This window comes from Radiomyces spectabilis, assembly GCF_025331425.1.
Source record: "Radiomyces spectabilis strain NRRL 2753 chromosome Unknown BYT42scaffold_4, whole genome shotgun sequence".
Taxonomy (NCBI): Eukaryota; Fungi; Mucoromycota; class Mucoromycetes; order Mucorales; family Radiomycetaceae; genus Radiomyces; species Radiomyces spectabilis.
Genome location: NW_026251929.1, coordinates 19386 through 40080, shown reverse-complemented (window position 1 = coordinate 40080; position 20695 = coordinate 19386). Strand labels below are relative to the sequence as shown.

The following is a 20695-nucleotide window of genomic DNA, read 5'->3' as shown; positions in this document are numbered from 1 at the left end:
TTTCATTCAACCCACTCAACGGCGACGTGACGTGTAACCTCAGCTGGGTCAGTTGGTATCTTCGGTTACTTTTTTTCTTTTTTCTTTTCTTGCACGATGACAAGTCTGATTACGCCAAACGTCCGCATCAAGTACGCCCGAAATTTCTCCCTGGAAATAGATGAGCCACAGTGGCACTAAACGTTATTTGCATATTAGAGTAAGCTCAGTATTGCAGCGCGACACCGTCAACTTTGGCAAGCAAAATCTGACGGATGGCAGCAACGAAACATGCTGGAATTCGGAACAAGTAAGTTCATTGTTTCTGATTAAAACGTAACTTTGATTCAATTGCAAATAACTATTCACTATCCACTAGGGATTGCCTCAATATGTCCTGATTGATTTCGGATTAGTGGTCTTGATTCAAACCATCAGTCTGACTTTTCAGGGAGGGTTCGTTGGTAAAAAGTGTGTCGCGCTTGGGAGTCTGCCAGAATCTCCAAACGAATACAACATACCGATTGGCACATTCTATCCGGAAGACATCAATTCAACACAAAAATTCGATTTTGAGTCATCCACACCTGTGCAGCGTCTAAAGTTGATATTTGAGGAGAGTTCCGATTTTTATGGGCGCATTACAATCTATAACTTGGATGTTTTTGGACAATAACTGTAAACGTTTGTTTCTATGCCTTGCAATATTATTCGCAACTATTTAATGTACAGCAACACCTGCTGCTTTCCGGTTCTTGAAGCCAAATATCGCTAACCAAATAATAATGACAATGAATCCAATTACACATGCACCGAGATAGTACTGTAACACCATCCGTCTTCCCATCGTCCGTAGACCTCCGTTCTTCAATCCTTGCCGGTTATACACCATCATGATAAGACAAATCGCACTGATTATGATCGTGTATGCCAATCCCACTATTAATACGGTCATTTTGAGACTCAATATCGTATCATCCTATGTCTTCACGATCGTTACCATAAAGTCCCCAGGGAAACTCGATCGCAACGCCTGCGAGTAATAAGCCGTACATGACAATACCCAGTAACCACACCGTCAATGTTTTTCGCTGAAATGGACCGTGGATCTGATTCCGAAACGCAAATAACTGAACCCAACTCATCCACATCCCTCCTCCCGCGTACATATAATGCGCAATGTCATGTTCCTATCAATGAGCCGTTTTATGGGGATTACCAATACAGCTTCGGACCTAAGCTTTCGGAGCGGGAACCCCACTTACCCATGTGGTCTGCATGTTGAGATAAATATCATGAAGAACAGGATACTGCGCCACAAGCTCAGGATGTGCTTCATTGAAATCTTGCATGGGATGCTGAAAAGTAGGTTAAAATGCATGGAGGATTATTCTCGAAAACATGATGTATTCTACCTTGAACATGCCTGCGGCCGTATGGATACCATGGCCCTGGACAAATATAGCAGCACCGATACTCCAAAGCAACCAGCCAACACTACGTTCACTTAAAGCTAACCCTATGACCTATATTAAGCATTTAGCGCTTTACATTGTCTAACATAGTCTACTTACAATAGCGTGGACGGCCGCCCGAGCTCATGATATCAGCGCGAGTGAGGACGAATAAATTCAGAGGCAGGGTAACTAAAGGATCGAACAATCGCCACAAAGCGTCTCCAGGAAACCATGGTGTGATGTAGGGGAGATCAGCTACTACGGGTATCAACGTAAATATGAGCATAGTAAACGCGGTGCCTAGCAGCAGCCAAGCTAATCGGTCGTCTTCGATGTGCTGATCTTTGTAAGTTGCCTTCAACGGAATCGAAGTATCAACACCGGGACTCTGTAATGCTTGACAAGAATTATCATCGTAAGAGTGACATTGAGTTATTGACTTTTGTGAACATATGAATGGCAACTCATAGCTGTCTTGCGGCATTTGAAGGTGTACAAGAGATAGAAACACAGGGAAAATTCCGTTTTCATCGATCAAAATGCTGCAGAGTAATTTCGCAAAAAAAAAGACCATACTATTACATGCATTTGAAAACATAAGACATTACTAGTGTTTCATTCTTTGCTAGACAGACAAGGTCATTAGAGTGGAACATGAAAAAAAAGGAGGAAGTTGATAAAGATAAGAAAAAGAATGTGGCAGTGGCTTTCTGAGCTGCACTTTTATCATTCTTCTTTTATTATAAGGGAAACTGGTCAAACAACAATAAAAAAGCACTCTTTGTCACATTGTCTTTTTGGATTTTTATAACCGAAAATAAGCAATGTTGTGGGTTTTTATGACTGCAATACACCATGGAAAAAATGCATGCAAAAATGTGCAAACCTGTGCACTAATCTGCGACTATTCATAGTTTTTCAGGCAGAGCAATGCAAACCTGCACAAATCTTTATCGTTTTGAATAGCACAAAATAAACACTAGTGTCATCTTTGTACATTTCATTATACCATCCCTACCTCTCATGCGTATGATACCACTCCATCATATCACTTAGTCATCCATGATTAATCTATATCACACCTTAGGAAAAAAATATTCGGATATTTGGATACTCAAATTTGTAACAAATCAGGGATTTTCCGATTATTTTTCGAATACTTTTAGAGTACTTTCTGAATCTCGGAACATGTTGGGTCTCTCTGATTGGCTTCCAACCGGCATTGTTATTGGTTGGAACCTCACTTCCATTTTTTTATTCAAATAGCAATAGCACGCACGAATGGTTTTTATAATTTGGTTTATTAAATAAATTAATAGGATTATTCAAGAGATTTCCTATTTGTCAAAGTCTTCTTGACTCTCTTCGTAGTTACAGCTTTACGGGAATTGATAGCTTTCACCGGGCGACCACGTTTCTTGCCTTCAGAAAGATGTTAGATGATTTGTCAAGGAAGTCAACTCTGGCAAGATGAACCTAATGTTTTTGCTACACTGTTTGGTTGGATGCTGCTACTATCATTACTCCTACCTGGCAAAGCTTTAGCACTGGCAAATTCATTGTCCTCATCGCTGGACAGCTGAGCGTCAAAGCCCATTCGCACAGCTGTGCACAAAGGCGATGTGCTCACCTCGTTGGTGAGAGTGTGAACTTCAGCAGAAACAGCCACCTGCTCGTCCTGCACCAAGACTTCTTCGTCGCAAATGCTGCATCATAAGAGAATGTGATTAGTTACTGTAGCTGTGAGATGTAAGTGAACCAGCTTCGACAGGCCTTCATCTATACAAGAACACACAGAGTAAAACGTACCTTCTCTTAGCTGAAGCATTGATTCTGTAGAATCCGTTGAAGTAGCTCTTCATTAGTTTATAAAACATCAAAGACATTTATCGTATTACTGTAAAACCACATTCATTCACGATGGTGTTCAAGATATATTCCAAGGTTGTCCCTTTGGTTTGAAGCCGATTTCATCCAAGTTTCAGAGAGTGATGTCTTTGATTTATCAACATCTGCCATTTGTGCGGACATTTGTAGATGATATCGTTATTTTCTCTCCATTGATTTCTGAGCATATCATGCATGTTCAAACAGCCATTCAGGCTCTGACCGACGTGAATTTACTGCTCAATCCTGCAAAATGCCATTTTGTGCAATCTTGCATCTTCCTACTTGGTTTTTGTATTTCAGCTGAAGACGTCGTACCTGATAGCCGCAAACTTACCAATGTGATGTCATGGCCAATTCCACGTACTGGCAAGGAGGTCCAGAAATTTATCGGTGTTATCAATTATTTCCACAATCATATTTCTACCGTTGCTACCATCAGGTATCGATGCACTTCGTTCGGCTGGTAGTTTAACGAACCTATGGACCGATGTGCACACTAAGCATTTCCAGATGCTTAAAGATATACTGGCTCAACAGCTTTTGCTGGAATATCCTGATCTCAACAAGCCATTCCTTGTCGCAACTGACGCATCTAACTATGGTATTGGTGCTGTATTATTTCAGATGCAAGGTAAAAGGAAACAATACATTTCCTTCATAGCTCAAGCTCTCGGTAAATCCGAATGCAACTACTCAACTATGAAGAGAGAGTTATTGGCCATTGTTTATGCTCTCCAGAAGTTTCACCGGTATCTTTTGGGGTAATCCATTCACACTTTATACGGACCATAAGGCGCTTATTTATCTTCACACTCAGAAGATTGCAAACCCCATGATGCTTACCTGGTTGGACACTATCCTCGATTACACCTTTACAGTTGTCCATTTACCTGGTGTTCAGAATGTTCTCCGTGACTCTCTTTCTTGCTTGTTTATTCCTGATGACAAGCTGGAGAGGGGTATTGTCATCGAAGGACCAAAGCCAGTTGTATCAAAGAAGTCTATTGATGGACACAAAATATTCAGGATTAAATCTGTTGCTTCAACTGATGATACAATGTGTCCACCAGAGAATGAAAGACATGGTATCTTGGAAAAAGCATATTTACTTGGAGGTCATGAGGGAGCTGAATATATCGTACAACATATCTATGTAGATGGTATCCACTGGAATAATATATTCCAAGATGCTGTGATATTGGTCAAGTCATGTATTGAATGTCAACGCTACAACATAGGGCAGAAAGGTTATAATCCCTTGAGACCAATCTATGCATACCTTCCTGGAGATCATTGGGCTGCTAATCTTATCAATTTTCACAAGACATCAAATGCCGGTAACAACTATATTCTGGTACTTGTGGATATTTGCACTCGTTTCTGCATTTTACGTGCTTTACCGAACAAACAATCAGATACACTCGTCAAAGCATTTGTCGAAGTATTCTGTGATTTTGGAATACCCAAGGTTATACAATCTGACAATGGTTCTGAATTCAAGAATCAGTTCATGAAGAAGTTTGTTGAACACCTGGAAATTGACCATCGGCTGACTACACCCTATCATCCAAGAGCAAATGGTGTGGCTGGACGACATGTACAGGAAACAATATATATCTTGCGGAAAAAGATAGAAGGTGCTGGCAAAGACTGGGACTACTATGTTCCCAGCACACAATTACACATCAATAGTCGCATATCAAAACGACTCCAATCCTCGCCTTTCTCTCTTATGTTTGCAAGACGATTAAATGACTTTGTGGACTACCATTCAAGAAATGCTGTACCAAAGGATCCAATGACACATGAAGACTTGATGAAGCGTGTGGAACACATGACGGATATTGTGTTTCTGGCGCTCCAAGAGAAAGTGAAGCATCATGGTTCCAACATGAAGGACAAATTTGATACCAAGCACAGACTCATAGATTTCCCAGAGCGAAGTCACGTTATACTATAGTCAAGATATAAAATAGAGCTGGTAAATTAGCTTCTATTTATGAAGGCCTATACACCGTTCTGCGCAAGACGCAAGGTGGATCATATGTTCTTCAAGACGAAACTAGTGCACTTATGTCCAGAGACTTTTTGCCCTCTGAAATGAAACTGATCAACGTAGATGGTGTGGTTCCCGAAGATGAACTGTACGAAATTCAAGCCATTATTGATCATAAAGGTCCTAGAGGCAAACGCGAATACCTTGTAAGATGGAAAGGTTATGGTGCCGAGGATGATCAATGGCTCACCGCTGATAAATTTACTGACCCTGCATTCATTATAGAATATTGGAACAGACATGGATCAAACAAGACAGAAATGAATCTGCCTGAAGATAAGTCTGTGAAACATCAGGGTAAAACACAAAACGTCAACCCCAGACGTAGTAAAGTAAGTGCAATAGACAATAAGTGGTGGTTCTCAAAAGATAATTCCATACTAAGTGCATAAGTCTCTGTAATTCATGAGCTAGTCTTTTCCTCATGTATTTTTTCCCACAGGGTTTTTTAGAGATTTTTACCAACATGACCATATAACAGAGCCTGCTTCAACCTGGAGGGGTGTAATGTTGTATAGATAGGGTTCATATACCACTACATAAGAATTACCTCGGTTTAAGCAGATAAGAGACACTAGAGTAGTTACACACTATTTGTACATTCAAATCCCAGTACCAGTTATTATCTTTGAATACCAAATACTAAAGAGATCATCTCTTTCTAGAATAAATAACAGTCTCACCATACTCAACGTCTTTATTCATCTATATCACACCTTAAACTTCTAGACATGACCGATGATGAAGCCACCGACTGATTCATTTCCAGTTTACAGTAGAATATAATGTTGCCGCCCACGTCATTCAGACAGACCTGGTCAGCTGCTTTTGACACTATGTATATTGCCCTTGCATTCGAAAATGGCCGTCATCTTAGTTACAATGCTTTTTCCCAACAGTTGATGTGCGCAAGCCCCTCTAGTTCAGATGTCACCCTTATGGACATTAGCACTGTCATTGCTGCCACCATTGCCCAGTTGAACTCCACTCAACATCAAGGTTTCCCAATCGTTCTGATCCTCTCTGGCGTTTCTTGATCAAATATTACTGGTGCCGCCATGAAGGCCACATCTAATTCCACTGCAAAGAATGTGCTCATACCATCCATGAATTAGAACATGCCCACAAAGCCAAATTTTTCTATAGTTTACATCATATCGAATTGTGTAATGATCATTCTCCGAAAATAAAGGAATCATCTTCTGCCCAGTACTCTCCCGAGATTTTATCTCTCTGCCATAATACAGTATACAGTATACCCACCTTCGGAACCTGGTTCCAATGACCTCCCTTTATCAGACTTGCCCCCAATTTCCGACTGTCATGACTCTCCAGAATTCTCTGACTCACAATTCTTTCAGGCTATGAATGCTAGAAGTGCTGACTGCCTGTTGTATAGATAGGGTTCATATATCACTATATAAGAATTACCTCGGTTTAAGCAGATAAGAGACACTAGAGTAGTTACACACTATTTGTACATTCAAATCCCAATATCAGTTATTATCTTTGAATACCAGATATTAAAGAGATCATCTCTTTCGAGAATAAACAACAGTCTCATTGTATGCAACGTCTCTACACACCCATATCACACTGCCTACCTCTATATTTTGTCACCAGTCAGGGTTACTATTTCCTTGCTCTCATTAATAGTATAGCTAGCACCAACTACATTAGCCCTTGTGTCATGCCTTTCACCTCTCATTTTACCCCTTTCACAGGTGGACAAACTATAGAAATGACCAACGGCCAGCTCTCTGTTATTAAAGGCCAAGCCTCCATTACAGGTATGCTATGTGATCTCCTCTTAACATTCAATATACTGTATTGGTCTTTGACTCTAAGTTTAATGTGATCCTTGATACCACCTGGCTTAAAGATACTTCCTCTATTCTTGATTGGACTGATTAGACTTGGACTGTTCAGACAGATGCTTGCTCCTACAGTATACTCTATTCTTCGCCCTAGTATCCATTCTGAATCTACTGATGGTACCCATTTACTCCTTTCTACCAAGCAAGTCACCAACCTTCTCCATCATAATGAAGCCTGCTGTTTCTTATTGCATCTCAAGTATGACCTTCCGCCGAATGATGACAATTCTGTCTGGATACAGCAACCGATGAATGAATTTACCAAAGTCTTTAGCAATAATATTACTGGGCTATCCTCAGATCGCAATATGGAGCATACAATATGATTGAAATTAGTGATTCCAAGCCTACTGTATCTATCGATCTTTCTACAAAATGAGCCACTTGAACTCGATGAACTCCAACAATAATTTAAGGATCTTCTGGCAAAAGGACATATTCAGCTGAGCTCATCGCCATGGAATGCTCCTGTCTTGTTTGTCAAAAAGAAGAATGGCAAGATGTATATACAGTATGTATACTGTAGATTATTGTGTCTTGAATAAACTGACAATTTGCAATAGTTAATCTTTACCTCGCATTAATATAGTATTCCCTCACACTATCTTGTTCTCCATCTTGTCTTGTCCTTGTCTTGGTTCTTTTCCTGTTTCTATTTTTGTTCTGATTTCGTTCTTGTTTCTTATTTCTGTTTTATTCCTTTTCTTGTCTTGTCTTATCCTTGTCTTGCGAAAGCACTTAACACCACCCTCTTGTCCAGCTTGCACTGATCCTCTCGTAATCAGTGCATAACAGTATAGCATCATCAATATCCAAAGGATTGGCTCATATTAGATGGGAAGCAACATCAGTCACTAAGCTTATGATAAAATGATCAATCACTTCATTATCAATCATGTTGAGGAGGTCCATTCGAATGTCTTTGAAAGCATCAATATATTCTATAATGGTGCTGGTTTGTCTCAGTTCACAGAGTCAAACACGAGCCATGTGATGGGTGTATGCTGAGGCAAATTTGGATAACAGTTGGGTCCAGAATTGTTGTCATGTCTCGGGTGCTATGTCCTTCCTTGCTCCTCCAAATGGTTCCACCTAGTCAAGACATAACCACGAAGGCAAGAGATGGCAATAATGATCCATCGATCAGTGGATACTGAATAAAATTGTAAATACTGAGATATTGCAAGAAGCCAATTGTCAATAATAGTAGCAACACATTCGCTATTATACGTATCAGATGAAGGAATATTGATGCCAGGTGGCATGGCTGACGTGACAGGCTCAGTTGCAGCAGGTGAGTTTTCTGCATGCTTGGATTGATTAGGTGCCATTTTCAGGTAGTATTTCTTTTCAAATTTTTGTGCAAGCTGCGTAGCGAGTTTCTTCCAGTGTTTCATTCAGGCTGAGGTAGACTTTAAATGTTCTTCAGAAGGGATACTTTTAATTCGGCAGTACTTCTGGTATTTTTCAACTAATTCTTTTCTTAAAATTTCTTGTACATGTTCTTCAATTTCATACAGATTCTTATCTTCTTTAGATGTGAGAGATATCTTATCAAGGTTCGGAAGATCAGTGTTCATGGAACAGCCACTATCAATTGTCATACTTCACTCAGATCTGATATATAGTCAAGATCCCACTAAAGTGGTTTGCTAAGAAATATAGGTCTAAAAACGACTGACTTTTATATTTCTGTTTATTCTGTCTTTTATATCTTTTTTCTAATTTACTGATTATTAATCTATTATACAAAAGGGTATTAGCCCTTTTCAGAGTCTATATGTTATTGATGTTGACTCTTCACTTGCAAGAGAGTCTGCAGAGAGTTCTGATTGGTCAGTATGGTGTCATATCCTTTTTTGGTATTTCCTAAAACATTAACAGCAACATTTACGTTTTTGATAATGACGCTTTGATCACCTTCAAGCAAACATTTCTTTTATCAAACAGCTCAGCTGAAAGGCTGAGTATTTATGTCAGTTATGCCAGTTCTTCTTTTGTGCTAATTAGATTTGCTATACTAAAGTTTAGCAAATATGGGAGACAGTACATTGGCTCATCTGCAGATCGATATTTGAAGGAACCTTCAAGAAGGTATGAAGGACCAATGGATAAACGAGGTATACCAAAGGTATTGCCTGGAAAATAAAAGAAATATAGACTGAATCTATTCAGCATTAAAGTGGTCCATAATACTTCTTGATTGGTTATGTTTCAGAATAATAGAAAACTATGCAGGAAGTTGACAAGAACCTTCCTGAAGATTGTTGACATAAAAATGATCTTGATAGAAAATATAAATATGACCATGTTATAGTAGAAATAAAAATAATCAAACAAACTACAGATTTAAACTAAACTCTAAAGGAGTACTTAAATCTGACAATAGATGAAGAAATAAATTAGAATTGAAGGATAGATAATTAATAATCTTTATTCGTTTTGATCAAGGGGATATTTATATATTTTTAGATTAATCTATAATAATTTCATAGTTAGCTTGGCAGGATATTTTTCTGAATGTCAGATTTGTGTACTCCTTTAGATGGTTATCTATATTTACTCTTTTGTGTGACATCTATTCTATTATTTTTTAATTATTTTGTATATCCAAAATTATTTTAAATATCTTTAATATATTTTATTTATTAAAATCTTTTATTTCTTATCATTTATTATTAAATTTAACTTAGTTATTTTTTTTTATGATTTTTTTTTTTTAAAATTTACTCTATTTTTTCACCTCTTCTAAATTAACTAGTCTTAGATATCCATCTTTAGAGTTCAGTTTAAATCTGTAGTTTGTTGATTGATTTTATTTCTACCATAACAAGGTCATATTTATATTTTCTATCAAGATACGTTTTTATATCTACAATCTTCAGGAAGGTTCTCATTAACTTCTTGCACAGTTTTCTATTATTCCAAAACATAACCAATCAAGAAGTATTATGGACCACTTTAATGCTGAATAGATTCGGTTTATATTTCTTTTATTTTCCAGGCAATACCTTTAGTATACCTCGTTTATCCATTGGTCCTTCATACCTTCTCGAAGCTTCCTCCAGACATCGATCTACAGATGAGCCAATGCGCTGTCTTCTGTATTTACTAAACTTTGGTATAGCAAATCTGATTGGCGCAAAAGAAGAACCGGTGTAACTGACAATGATCGCTGGAAAAGGAATCTTGAGGCTGATTGGCTGAGCACAAAAAGGTTATGACACATACGACAATAAAAAAAGTTGGAGAAGCTGGGCGTCGATCCCAGTGCCTCTCGCATGCTAAGCGAGCGCTCTACCATTTGAGCTACATCCCCCACCTCTTTTTCTGGTTTCCATAACTTTTTGCCTTTCCAAAAACGGCAAAACGTTTTCCCGCCATAAAGAAGTACACCCATACAGAAAAAATCATCCATCCATCAGCCAAAGTGTCGCATCCATCACAAGTAAGTTCACACGTACCTGCTGATACCATTTTCGAGCCTCTAGGCCAATTTCCCGCCATGCAACGCACCGATTCAGTTCCAGCTGAATCCCGCCACCCAGCGACATTCCAACATGTCGAGCAAATCCCCCCATCGCCTGCGAACGTTGACCTCATGCAAGTCGTGTTGACACTCCAACAAACCGTCGCAGCAATGCAAACTGACTTTGCGTCCACACGTGCTCGTTTGGACCGTTTCGAAGCTGTTGTGGAGGAAAACTCCCAACTTCGTGAAAAAATCGCCGCTCTTGAAGCGCGCCTAGCGGAGTCCGAGCGTCCCTCTAAGGCCAAACCAACGACACCCCAATCTGACAAGGGCCTCAAGCCCAATCAAGCCTCCTCAACCACGGCTACTGGCACCAATCCTGTTGGATCCATGGCCTCCTCATGGGCAAACACTGTCCAAAAACCTCGTCCCATTAATACTGTAACGAACCCCCGTCGCCAGGCTGCTAATGCCCGCAACTTTCAACCTGTTCTTGGCCCTCAAGGCTTTGAGTACCTTTACTTGACCCGTGCTAGACGCATGGACCGTCCCGAAATCCGTCGTAGCCTTCGTCGCTTAGGCTTGGACTCTGCCCGTATCCTCGACGTTTCCTTTCCCGCTCGCGCTGTAGTTGGCTTGCTCATGCATGTCCAATATATTCCGGTTGCCAAAGAAATTTTGGCAAAACATAAAGTCGTCCCCATTGCCTCTTTTGACCCACAGGATCCTGCCCACCTGGGTGATCCCAAGTATGCTGACCTTTCCGACACCGAAAAAGTCGCCCTGATAACCAACCTGCACCGTACCCACTGTGAACGCACACTTCGTTTCCTTCGTCCCACTGTTGCCCTTCCACTCACCAGAGCTTTTTTTGAAGCTGGCTGGATAAGTGAACAGGATGCCGCAAAGATGACCCGCCGCTGCCTTCGATCTTTGAAATATAAAGATCGCGACAATTTCTCATCCAGTAATGAGGATTCCTCCTCCGATGATTTCGGCTCCGAAATGGATGTATCTGAAGACGAAGAGGCCAACAATACAGATACTCCCCACCATGACGCCACAACAACCCCTGTTACCTCACCCACCTCATATCAATAATGCCGGAACTATCAATTGGTTTGTGGAATGCTAACGGCCTCCAAGCTTCCACCATACATGATGTTCTTCCCCACTGCCACTCCTTTTCACTGCTCTTTATCACAGAAACTTGGCTACTTCCTCCTGCCCGATTACCAACCTCATGGAAACAAATCCATTTATATGGCGCGCCCGTTGCTGGCAACTACCGTGGTTCCATGGGTGTTTCCGCCCTTATCTCCCCTTCCTGTCCTTATCCAATATTCCAACTACCTTCCTTTTCTAACTATGCTCTCTCACTAAAGCTTGGTCCGCTTCATCTTGTATGCTTATACCTCCCTCCCACTCTTCCTCCCGAAACCGTTATGCAAGTCCTATCATCCATTCCCCTCCTTGACGATACCATTATCTGTGGCGATCTTAATGCCCGTATGGGTGAATTTCTAGGCGATCATGATACAAATTCCCGTGGTTCCCTCCTAAAACAATGGCTGTCTGACAATCAGCTCGAGGTACTCAATGTTTCGCTTGCCTATGGCCAACCTACCTTCCTTTCCTTCCGCCGCCAACAAGAAATCAGCAGCATCATCGACCTTTTTATTACCAACGCTCCTTTATCTTCCCAATCCCCATCAATTACCATTCGTTCTGACCTCTCCCTTGGCTCTGACCATAAACTCATGTCCTTATCCTTTAATTACGACCATCTTCCCCCCGCTACCCCACCACCAAAACGCCGCACCTGGTACCTTTCTCGTCTCAAAGAACCTGACACCAGCCATCTTTACAACCGCACCTTTATTTCTAATACCAATACCCTCCGTCATACTCTCTCGAATCTCGTCACCAATCCACCAACCACCCGTCCTGACATCGACCATCTCACCAACGACCTCAACCAGGCTATCTATGACTCATTAGATAAATCTATTGGTTCACGCCCCGCTAGACCCTCTCATTGGAAACGCTTCTGGAATGATAGCCTTCAACAGGCTGCCGATAGTCGCAACCGATGCTACCAACGATGGCGTCATGCCTCTGGTATTGACAAAGTTTATTGGTGGAACAAACACCAAACTGCCTGCCAAGCTTTCCGATCTGAAGTTCAAGCCGCCAAACGTGCCTCTTGGCGAGCATTCTGCCATTCCTTAGAAACCGACTACAATAAAACCACCTCCAAAGTCGCCCAACTGAAACGCCGTCGCCGCCCCTTCCAATCATTTACCCACCCAGATGGTCCAGCAGCTGCAGTAGAAACAATGTGCACTCATTTACAAACCGTGTATAATGGCCATACCCTCCCCTCAACCCGACCACCACTTATCACGGCCCCCCTCCCCCCTCCCCATCAACTCTCCAACTGTCCCTTTTCCCACGAATCCATCCGATACAACATCCGCCAACTTCCCAACCGTAAAGCTCCTGGTATTGACCACCTTAAAGCTGAAATGTTCCGACCCATTGCATCCCCATTATCCTATACACTCCTTTGTCTCTTTCGCCTCTGCTGGCAGTGGTCCTATGTCCCTATGGTGTGGCGCCATGCCCAGGTCTTCCCCATTTTCAAAAAAGGTGACCCAACTCTCCCCTCCAACTACCGTCCGATTTCCCTGACCTCTGCCTTGCGCAAACTTATGGAATTATGCCTCGCCTCCTCCCTCCACCAATTTTCGCCTGCACTGGATATTGCCCAAGGCGGTTTCCGTCCTCGTCGCAGTGCCCTTGACCAAGCTCTATGCCTACATGAACTTATGCAATCCTACTTTTCTCGTCACCATCATTTTCCTACCGTAGCGTTCCTGGATATAAAGGCTGCCTATGATACTGTCGACAGACGTATTGTATGGCAAGCCCTCTTCAACGCTAATATGCCTTCCCCTTTCTTGTCTCTTATTATGCACCTCTTCGACGACGTTTCTATTTCCGTCTTACTCTCAAACCACTCCTCTACCTCCTTCACTCCCGCCACAGGCGTTCTACAAGGCTCTGTTTTGAGTCCCCATCTCTACTCTGTTTACGTTAATTCCCTTCCTTCACTCCTTCGCGATGCCGCCATCCCCACTACTACCCGCCTCACCGTACCTAATTCCCCTTCTCCAACTCCCGTTAATTCTCTTCTCTTTGCCGATGATGTGGCCATTTTTGGTTCTTTTCCTGAAGTCCAACGCATGCTTGCGCTCGCCTCCCAACATTCCTTTGACCTTGGCTACCGCTGGAACCCATCAAAATGTGCCATCTTGAATCCCTCTACTGCCCGTACCGCCACCCCCTTGTCTCTCTATGGAGAACCAATTCCCATAGTAGAAGAATTTATTTATCTTGGTATTCCTTTCCGCCGCACTGGCCTTTGTACACCGTCCCTCATTTCCTATCGCACTGCCCCCACCATGCTCGCAATGTCCATCCTACACAGCATCGGCGCCAGCCGCTCTGGTTTTTCGCTTCTCCTCAGTTCCCGACTCTATGCCCAATTCATCCGCCCCAAATTTGAATATGGACTTGCCCTCTTAACCTATTTCAAGAAAGACCTCAAAGCCATTGAAAAATTGCAAGACAGATGCCTTCGCATGATCGTCGGCGGTCACCCCACTTCCTCCACTACAGTCCTTAGACACCTATGTAACCTTCCTTCCATGGCTTTCCGTATTGACATCCTCACCACTCGCTTTTGCCTTCGGGCTTCCCGCCTCCCTTCCGACTGCCTCTTATCCCTTATATCCGAATCCTTCCCCACCACTCGTTTATCTTCGACACTACAGAAAAACCGTCTCTACCGCTCCCTACCATCTCCGCTGCCGTCGCTACGTTCCTTCTTCCGCCTCGATCACCAAAAGCTTTTCGATTCCTTCCTTTCATCCACCGACCAAGTTCTTATCCGTGCTTGTCGCCCTTCCCTCGGTATCGACCCTATCCTCTATCTTCCAATGTCCCGAATGAACCGTAGTCGCCTAATACGCTGGCGTATGGGCTGGCTACCTGGTAAACCACGCCCTTGCAATTGTATGCAAGACCATACTTCTCGTCGCCACCTTGTTTTCTGTCACGCGATCCCCCCTCAACTATGGGAGTCACTTCCCTCTTACTCACCCACCTCCCATCCTATTGATGCCGCTCTCTCCTCTCTACCAACTTCGGTGACCGCTCCTTGTCCTTCTTTCTGGTCAGACCTCATCACACTGCTTTGGCATATTGAAACCTTGTGTAATCCCGATGGGGATTACACTGAACCTGACGATCCTGTTGCCTACTGGCATGAACATTCCCTTTCTCCTCGTGAATGATAGTGACACTGCTTCTGGTTCGCTCCCTCACACTGCCACGACTTTGAGCGCAGCTGCTGAGTGGAACTTCCAGACAGCTAACTATTTATTAGCGTTTGCTTCCCTTTCTTTCTTTTCCTTTTTGTCCCTTTTGGTCTCCTGGGGCTTTTTAGTCTTCTCTGTCCACTGTTTCCGGAGTACGCCATAATGGTAAATACCGACATCGTCGTCTCCATAATAAAAATATAATCTTTGAACTGAGCTACATCCCCACCTCTTTTTCCGGTTTCCATAACTTTTTGCCCTTTATACATCGGAAAAATCTTTTCCCGTCATAAAAAAAGCTCTCTTCTCACGCATCCACACCCTCCATCCATCAGTCATCTTTTGCTACAGCGTACATCTGTTTGACTGGACCTAACTCACCAATTTTCAGCCCTATCCACCTGCTCGTTCGTGAGATATTACCATTTTTTAAAAGTGTATCCAACCAACGAAAGCACCAATAACTCTTTTCTCGCTGCCACTGCCGCTCTCCCGCTTGCCTCTTCGAACCCCGACTCGAATCCTTTGTCCGGACCGCACCGCGCTCCAAATTTATTTCCAACACCGACGGCGGCTTACGTTCCCAAAATGCCACCATCCATCGAACAATTTGAGGCCATGCAAGCCCAAATTGAATTCCTGACCTCGCAATTTTCGCAGCAAGCTGCCAAAATTGAACAATTCAGTGCACTTTACGCCGAAGTGGAAACACTTCGTGCGGAAAATGCCGCTCTCAAAGCCCGTCTCGCTGCAGCTTCAGCTGGTACCTCTGGTGCCAATGCTAGTTCAGTGAACACCGCCCCTCCTGCTGCCCCCTCCACTGATAAGGCTACCTCGCCGAGCCCTTTGGGCTCTGATGAATCCACCTGGGCCGCTGTGTCCAAAAAACACCGACCTGTTCGCCCAAAGCGGGCCGTGCGCAGCTTGGCTGCATCCGTGCGCACTTTCAAGGAGACTGAAGGCCCTAGTGGCTTTCAGTACCTGTATATCCCCCGTTCCCGCCGATTGACCCGTCAAGAAGCCCGTTCTCGTCTCCGTCGCCTTGGGATTGACCCATATAGAATCCTCGACATCACTTTTCCTGCCCGCTCTGTTGTTGGACTTCTTGTCCACAACCAGTATCGTCCCACTGTCCTTGCCACCCTGGAAAAGCATACGATCAACCATTTTGCTGACTTTGACCCCCTTGATCCTGTACACCTCGCGGATCCAGAAATCAAGAGTCTACCTCTTGAGGAACAAGAAACGTTCGCTGAAACCCTCCACTTCAGCCGATGTGAAAAGGCTGTGACCCGTCTCCCCTACCATCTTGCCTCCCCTGTTGCTCGTTCCTTCCTTGAAGCAGGTGTCTTTACTGAGGAGAATGTTTCCCAACTTCTGCGCTCCTGCCGTGGTGCGCCTGCTTCTCCTCCCGACACTGATGCTTCTGCCCGTAAAGATAAAGACGAGGATACTGACATGGTCACGAATGCTCTCTAATGATGGTCCGTCACACTAATACTTCCACTCCTTCTCCACTTTCTCCTGCCACTCATTTTCCAACCGCATCCTCCCTTCCACCAACCATCCCTCTCAACATCGGCCTGTGGAATGCCAATGGTCTCCAAGCTTCCCTGGTTGATGATCTCCTCCGTCACTGCCAAGATTTTTCTTTAATATTTATTACCGAAACTTGGTTGCTCCCGCCTAACAGAATCAAAACTACTTGGCCCCAACACCATATATACGGTTGTCTCGTCGATGGTAACTACCGCGGTTCCCAAGGTGTTTCCGCTCTCATTTCTCCTTCCTTTCCTTTTCCCGTTACCCAATTTCCCATCCACAATAAGTATGCCTTAGGGCTACGCATTGGTCGCTTCCTCCGTCTCATCTGTCTATATATCCCGCCTTCATTACCCAATGATGAAGTTGCCTCCATCCTCCACTCGCTCCCTCTTTCTGACGACACCATCATCTGTGGTGATTTGAACGCACGTCTTGGTGACGACACTGGTGATTCTATTACCAACAGCCGCGGTTACCTTCTCCGAGATTGGGTTGAAGAGCGTTCTTTGAACATCTTAAATTCATCTCTTGCCTATGGCCTCCCCACGTTCCTTACTTTCCGCAACAATATGGAGTACTCCAGTATTGTCGATTATTTCATCACCAACATCCCTTGCGTCCTCAATCCTACCATCACCATCTCCTCCGATCTCTCATTAGGCTCTGATCACAAATTGATGTCCTTGTCTTTTGACTACACAATCCCTGTTGATCATCCTGCGCCTCCATCCTCCACTTCTACCCGTCGCCTTTGGAATCTCTCACGCTTGCGTGAAGATGATGTCCGTTCTCTGTATCAAGACTCCTTCCACTCATTTTCTGCTCCACTCCTTGACCAACTTGTTTCCATTCATACCGAACCTCCTTCTTCCCGGCCAGACATCGATTCGTTAAATGCATCCCTCAATGATGCCATATATTCGGCTCTTGATCGCTCTGTTGGTTCCCGTTCTCCTCGTCCTGCTCACTGGAAAAGTTTCTGGTCCTCCGAACTCCAAGCCCTTGCCGATGCCCGCGATACAGCGTATCGTCGATGGCGTCGTGCTCGTGGATTGGATAAGGTACCCCTATGGGATGACCACCAAGAAGCTCACCGACGTTTTCGTGCTGCGGTGAAATCAGCCAAGCGCCGATCTTGGCGTGAATTTTGCGAAACTCTGGCCAAAGGTGAGTTTTCCCGCGCTATGTCCAAGGTCAAAATGATCCGAAACAGACGCCGCCAACAAGCTGGATTTTCCCATCCAGATGGCCCTGCAGCGGGCGCACAAGCCATGTGCGATCACCTTGCATCGGTTTATTCTGGTTCCTCTCTTCCTGTCACCCGACCTTTACCTCTTCCTTCCTTCTCGCGCCAACTTCCGTTTAACGGCCCATCACAGTCCTTTCCCATCTCGTTCCCTGCCGATGAAATTGCATCCACCATGCAACGACTTCCTGTGCGTAAAGCACCTGGTGCTGACCACCTACGTACAGAAATGCTCTTGCCTCTTCGTTCTCATCTGGCCCCACTCCTTTCCTTACTTTTCGAAATCTGCCTTCAATGGTCCTACACTCCTTCTCTCTGGCGCCATGCCCAAGTGGTGCCCATCCATAAAAAAGGTGATCCCACCCTTCCTCAAAATTTCCGCCCAATTTCCCTCACCTCTATCATCCGCAAACTTTTTGAGATGTGTCTCATTCCTTTTGTTGAACGTGGTTCCCCTGTCCTTGATGTAGCCCAAGGCGGTTTCCGGCATCAACGTAGCACGTTGGATCAAGCCCTCTGCTTGCATGACTTGATGCGCGCCTACTGCGATCGCCACAATCATTACCCTGTTGTTGCGTTCCTGGATATCAAAGCAGCCTATGATACTGTCGACCGACGTATCATATGGCAATCCATGCTTGTTTCCTCCGCCCCCATTTCTCTTGTGTCTCTCTTGGCAAACATGTTCGACGATGTCACCATCTCCGTTCTTTTACAGAACCACACCTCCTCGTCCTTCCATCCCGATACTGGTGTTCTCCAAGGCTCCGTCCTTAGTCCTCACCTTTATTCGATTTACATCAACACTCTTCCTGTTCTTCTCCGTTCCGCTGTTACAGCTTCAACCCCTTCCGTTCTTTCTTTGTCTCCTTCTGCTCCACCTGGTTCACCCCACGGTGATACTGTGCCAGCACCTATTGGTCTCCCGTATGGTCCGTGCCAGTCCCCCTCCACTGCTTCCCAAGTTCCCACACCTACACCCATCAATTGCCTGCTCTATGCCGATGATGTGGCCCTGGTTGGTTCTGCTAGGGATGTCTCCAACATGCTGGCCCTTGCGCAAACCCATTCTTTTACCCTCGGGTATAGATGGAGTCCAGCCAAGTGTGCTGTGCTCAATGCCCCTTCCGTTCTTTCTCGTTCCATCAACCGGTTGTGTCTCTATGACGAGGTTCTTCCTTCGGTCGATGAGTTCACTTACCTGGGTGTCCCTTTTGACAGCAAAGGTATCTCGGTACCAGCGCTGATCAAACTTCGTTCCTCTGCTGCGTTGGCAAGCATGGCTCAACTCGCCCAAATGGGCTTGAATCGCAATGGTTTCCCTCTCCTTTTCTCCGCCCGCATTTATGCTGCCTTTGTCCGTCCGAAGTTGGAATATGGCCTCGCCATTGCCCCTCTTCGCCTAACCGATTACCGGGAGTTGAATCGTGCCCAAGATCGCTGCGTTCGCATGCTGGTCGGTGGCCATCGAACCTCTTCCACCAAAGTTCTCCTCCATATTTGCAACCTTCCCTCCATGTCTTTCCGCGCCGATACACTCGTTCTCAAATACCACCTTCGCGTCTCCTATCTCCCGGATGACTGCCTCTTGTCGCTCCTTTCTTCTTCTGTCCGTCTTTCCTTGCTCTCTCGTCTCCGTCAGAGGAAAATGGTCTTGGACTACCCTGCGGATGATGATGATCCTCCCCGTCTTCCCTCTTGGCTTCGATCGTACCGCCAAGCTGCTTTCGATTCCTTCCTAGCATCCACCTCCCAAGTTCTGATCCGTGCTTGTCACCCAGTTCTTCGGGTTGATCCGATTTTGTACCTTCCTGCCTCCCGTGCTGACCGTAGTCGTTTTCGACGATGGCGTATGGGTTGGCTTCCCGGCAAACCGCGTCCCTGTGCTTGTGGCATCGGGCTCACAACCCGGGCCCATCTGCAACTGTGTCCTGCTGTGCCTTTGACCCTTTGGCTCTTTCTCCCGCTTCCCCCGCCTGGGTTTACTGGACTCCGCGTTGACTATGTGTTGAACCAGCTTCCCACGTCCCCCTCCGCTCCTTGTCCCCCTTGGTGGTCTGCTCTGTGCCGACTCTTGTGGCACTACGACTGCCTGTGCAATCCTGATGGTGATTACACCACTGATGCCCCCCCTGGTCAGCTTTGGCTGGATCAGTCTCGCTCGCCCATGCACGAACAGCACTAATTTCCCCTCTTTGGCTTTCCTCTCCCACTGCCAAACTTTTCTAGTGCACGCTGCGGAAGGAACCATTGAGTTGATCTTAGTTGCCGAGTAGCCTTTGTTCCTCTGACCCCTCCACTTTCCTCTTTTTTCACCTTTGTGTCTCGATAGGTGTTTTTTTCGTTCCCTTTTCCTTTGTGTACTGGATAGACATATCGACCCATTGGTCTTCGTCATCTGTATTCTCTAAAAAAATAAACAAAATCTTTCGTCTGAGCTACATCCCCACTTTTCTTTGTCACGATTGTTATTTTATCGACAAGCCTCCGCCTATACAACATGACTTCCCGAAAATAAGATATAACTTGTTCAAAAAAACGACATTCTCGGCCTTTCGCAAAGGGATTTTCCGATCTCTGATGAAAGATGGCACTAATTCATCTTTCTCATTATTATTATCCCAAATTGTATTAGTTATCTTTAGACTAGAAAATTCAGTATAAATATCTCATGAATATCAAGGAATAAAAAGGGAGGAAAAAATTGGAAAAACTACGACAACCCTAACACAACACGCGACAAGTGGAGGTCGTGCCGAGGAAACCAATTTATCTTGCGTATTACCGT

General features: G+C 44.3%; 5 protein-coding genes and 1 non-coding gene across 6 annotated transcripts; 4 read left to right on the top strand and 2 right to left on the bottom strand.

The window, feature by feature from the left end:
* Window positions 1-96: 96 nt before the first annotated feature.
* BYT42DRAFT_611937 (galactose-binding domain-like protein) lies at window positions 97-655 on the top strand (the record flags this gene model as incomplete). Its single annotated transcript, XM_051571565.1, has 3 exons — window positions 97-131; window positions 199-289; window positions 359-655. The coding sequence occupies 3 exons, from the start codon at window positions 97-99 to the stop codon at window positions 653-655; spliced, it is 423 nt and encodes a 140-aa protein (XP_051424906.1).
* Window positions 656-700: 45 nt separating this feature from the next.
* Window positions 701-1581, bottom strand: BYT42DRAFT_592591 (uncharacterized protein; the record flags this gene model as incomplete). The annotated part of the gene is made up of 5 exons (XM_051570630.1): window positions 701-918; window positions 980-1169; window positions 1245-1324; window positions 1424-1498; window positions 1554-1581. 5 exons carry the CDS (start codon window positions 1579-1581, stop codon window positions 701-703), a joined length of 591 nt encoding a protein of 196 aa, XP_051424905.1.
* Window positions 1582-10505: 8924 nt separating this feature from the next.
* Window positions 10506-10578, bottom strand: BYT42DRAFT_t53. Its single transcript has one exon. It is a non-coding gene; the product is annotated as a tRNA-Ala (tRNA).
* Window positions 10579-10764: 186 nt separating this feature from the next.
* Window positions 10765-11832, top strand: BYT42DRAFT_611934 (uncharacterized protein; the record flags this gene model as incomplete). The annotated part of the gene is made up of 1 exon (XM_051571564.1): window positions 10765-11832. The coding sequence occupies one exon, from the start codon at window positions 10765-10767 to the stop codon at window positions 11830-11832; it is 1068 nt and encodes a 355-aa protein (XP_051424904.1).
* Window positions 11833-15959: 4127 nt separating this feature from the next.
* BYT42DRAFT_479340 (uncharacterized protein) lies at window positions 15960-16322 on the top strand (the record flags this gene model as incomplete). Its single annotated transcript, XM_051563664.1, has 1 exon — window positions 15960-16322. A coding segment is annotated over one exon (363 nt), but the record flags the coding sequence as incomplete, so codon positions are not given.
* Window positions 16317-16526, top strand: BYT42DRAFT_483784 (uncharacterized protein; the record flags this gene model as incomplete). Its single annotated transcript, XM_051563721.1, has 1 exon — window positions 16317-16526. A coding segment is annotated over one exon (210 nt), but the record flags the coding sequence as incomplete, so codon positions are not given.
* Window positions 16527-20695: the final 4169 nt, after the last annotated feature.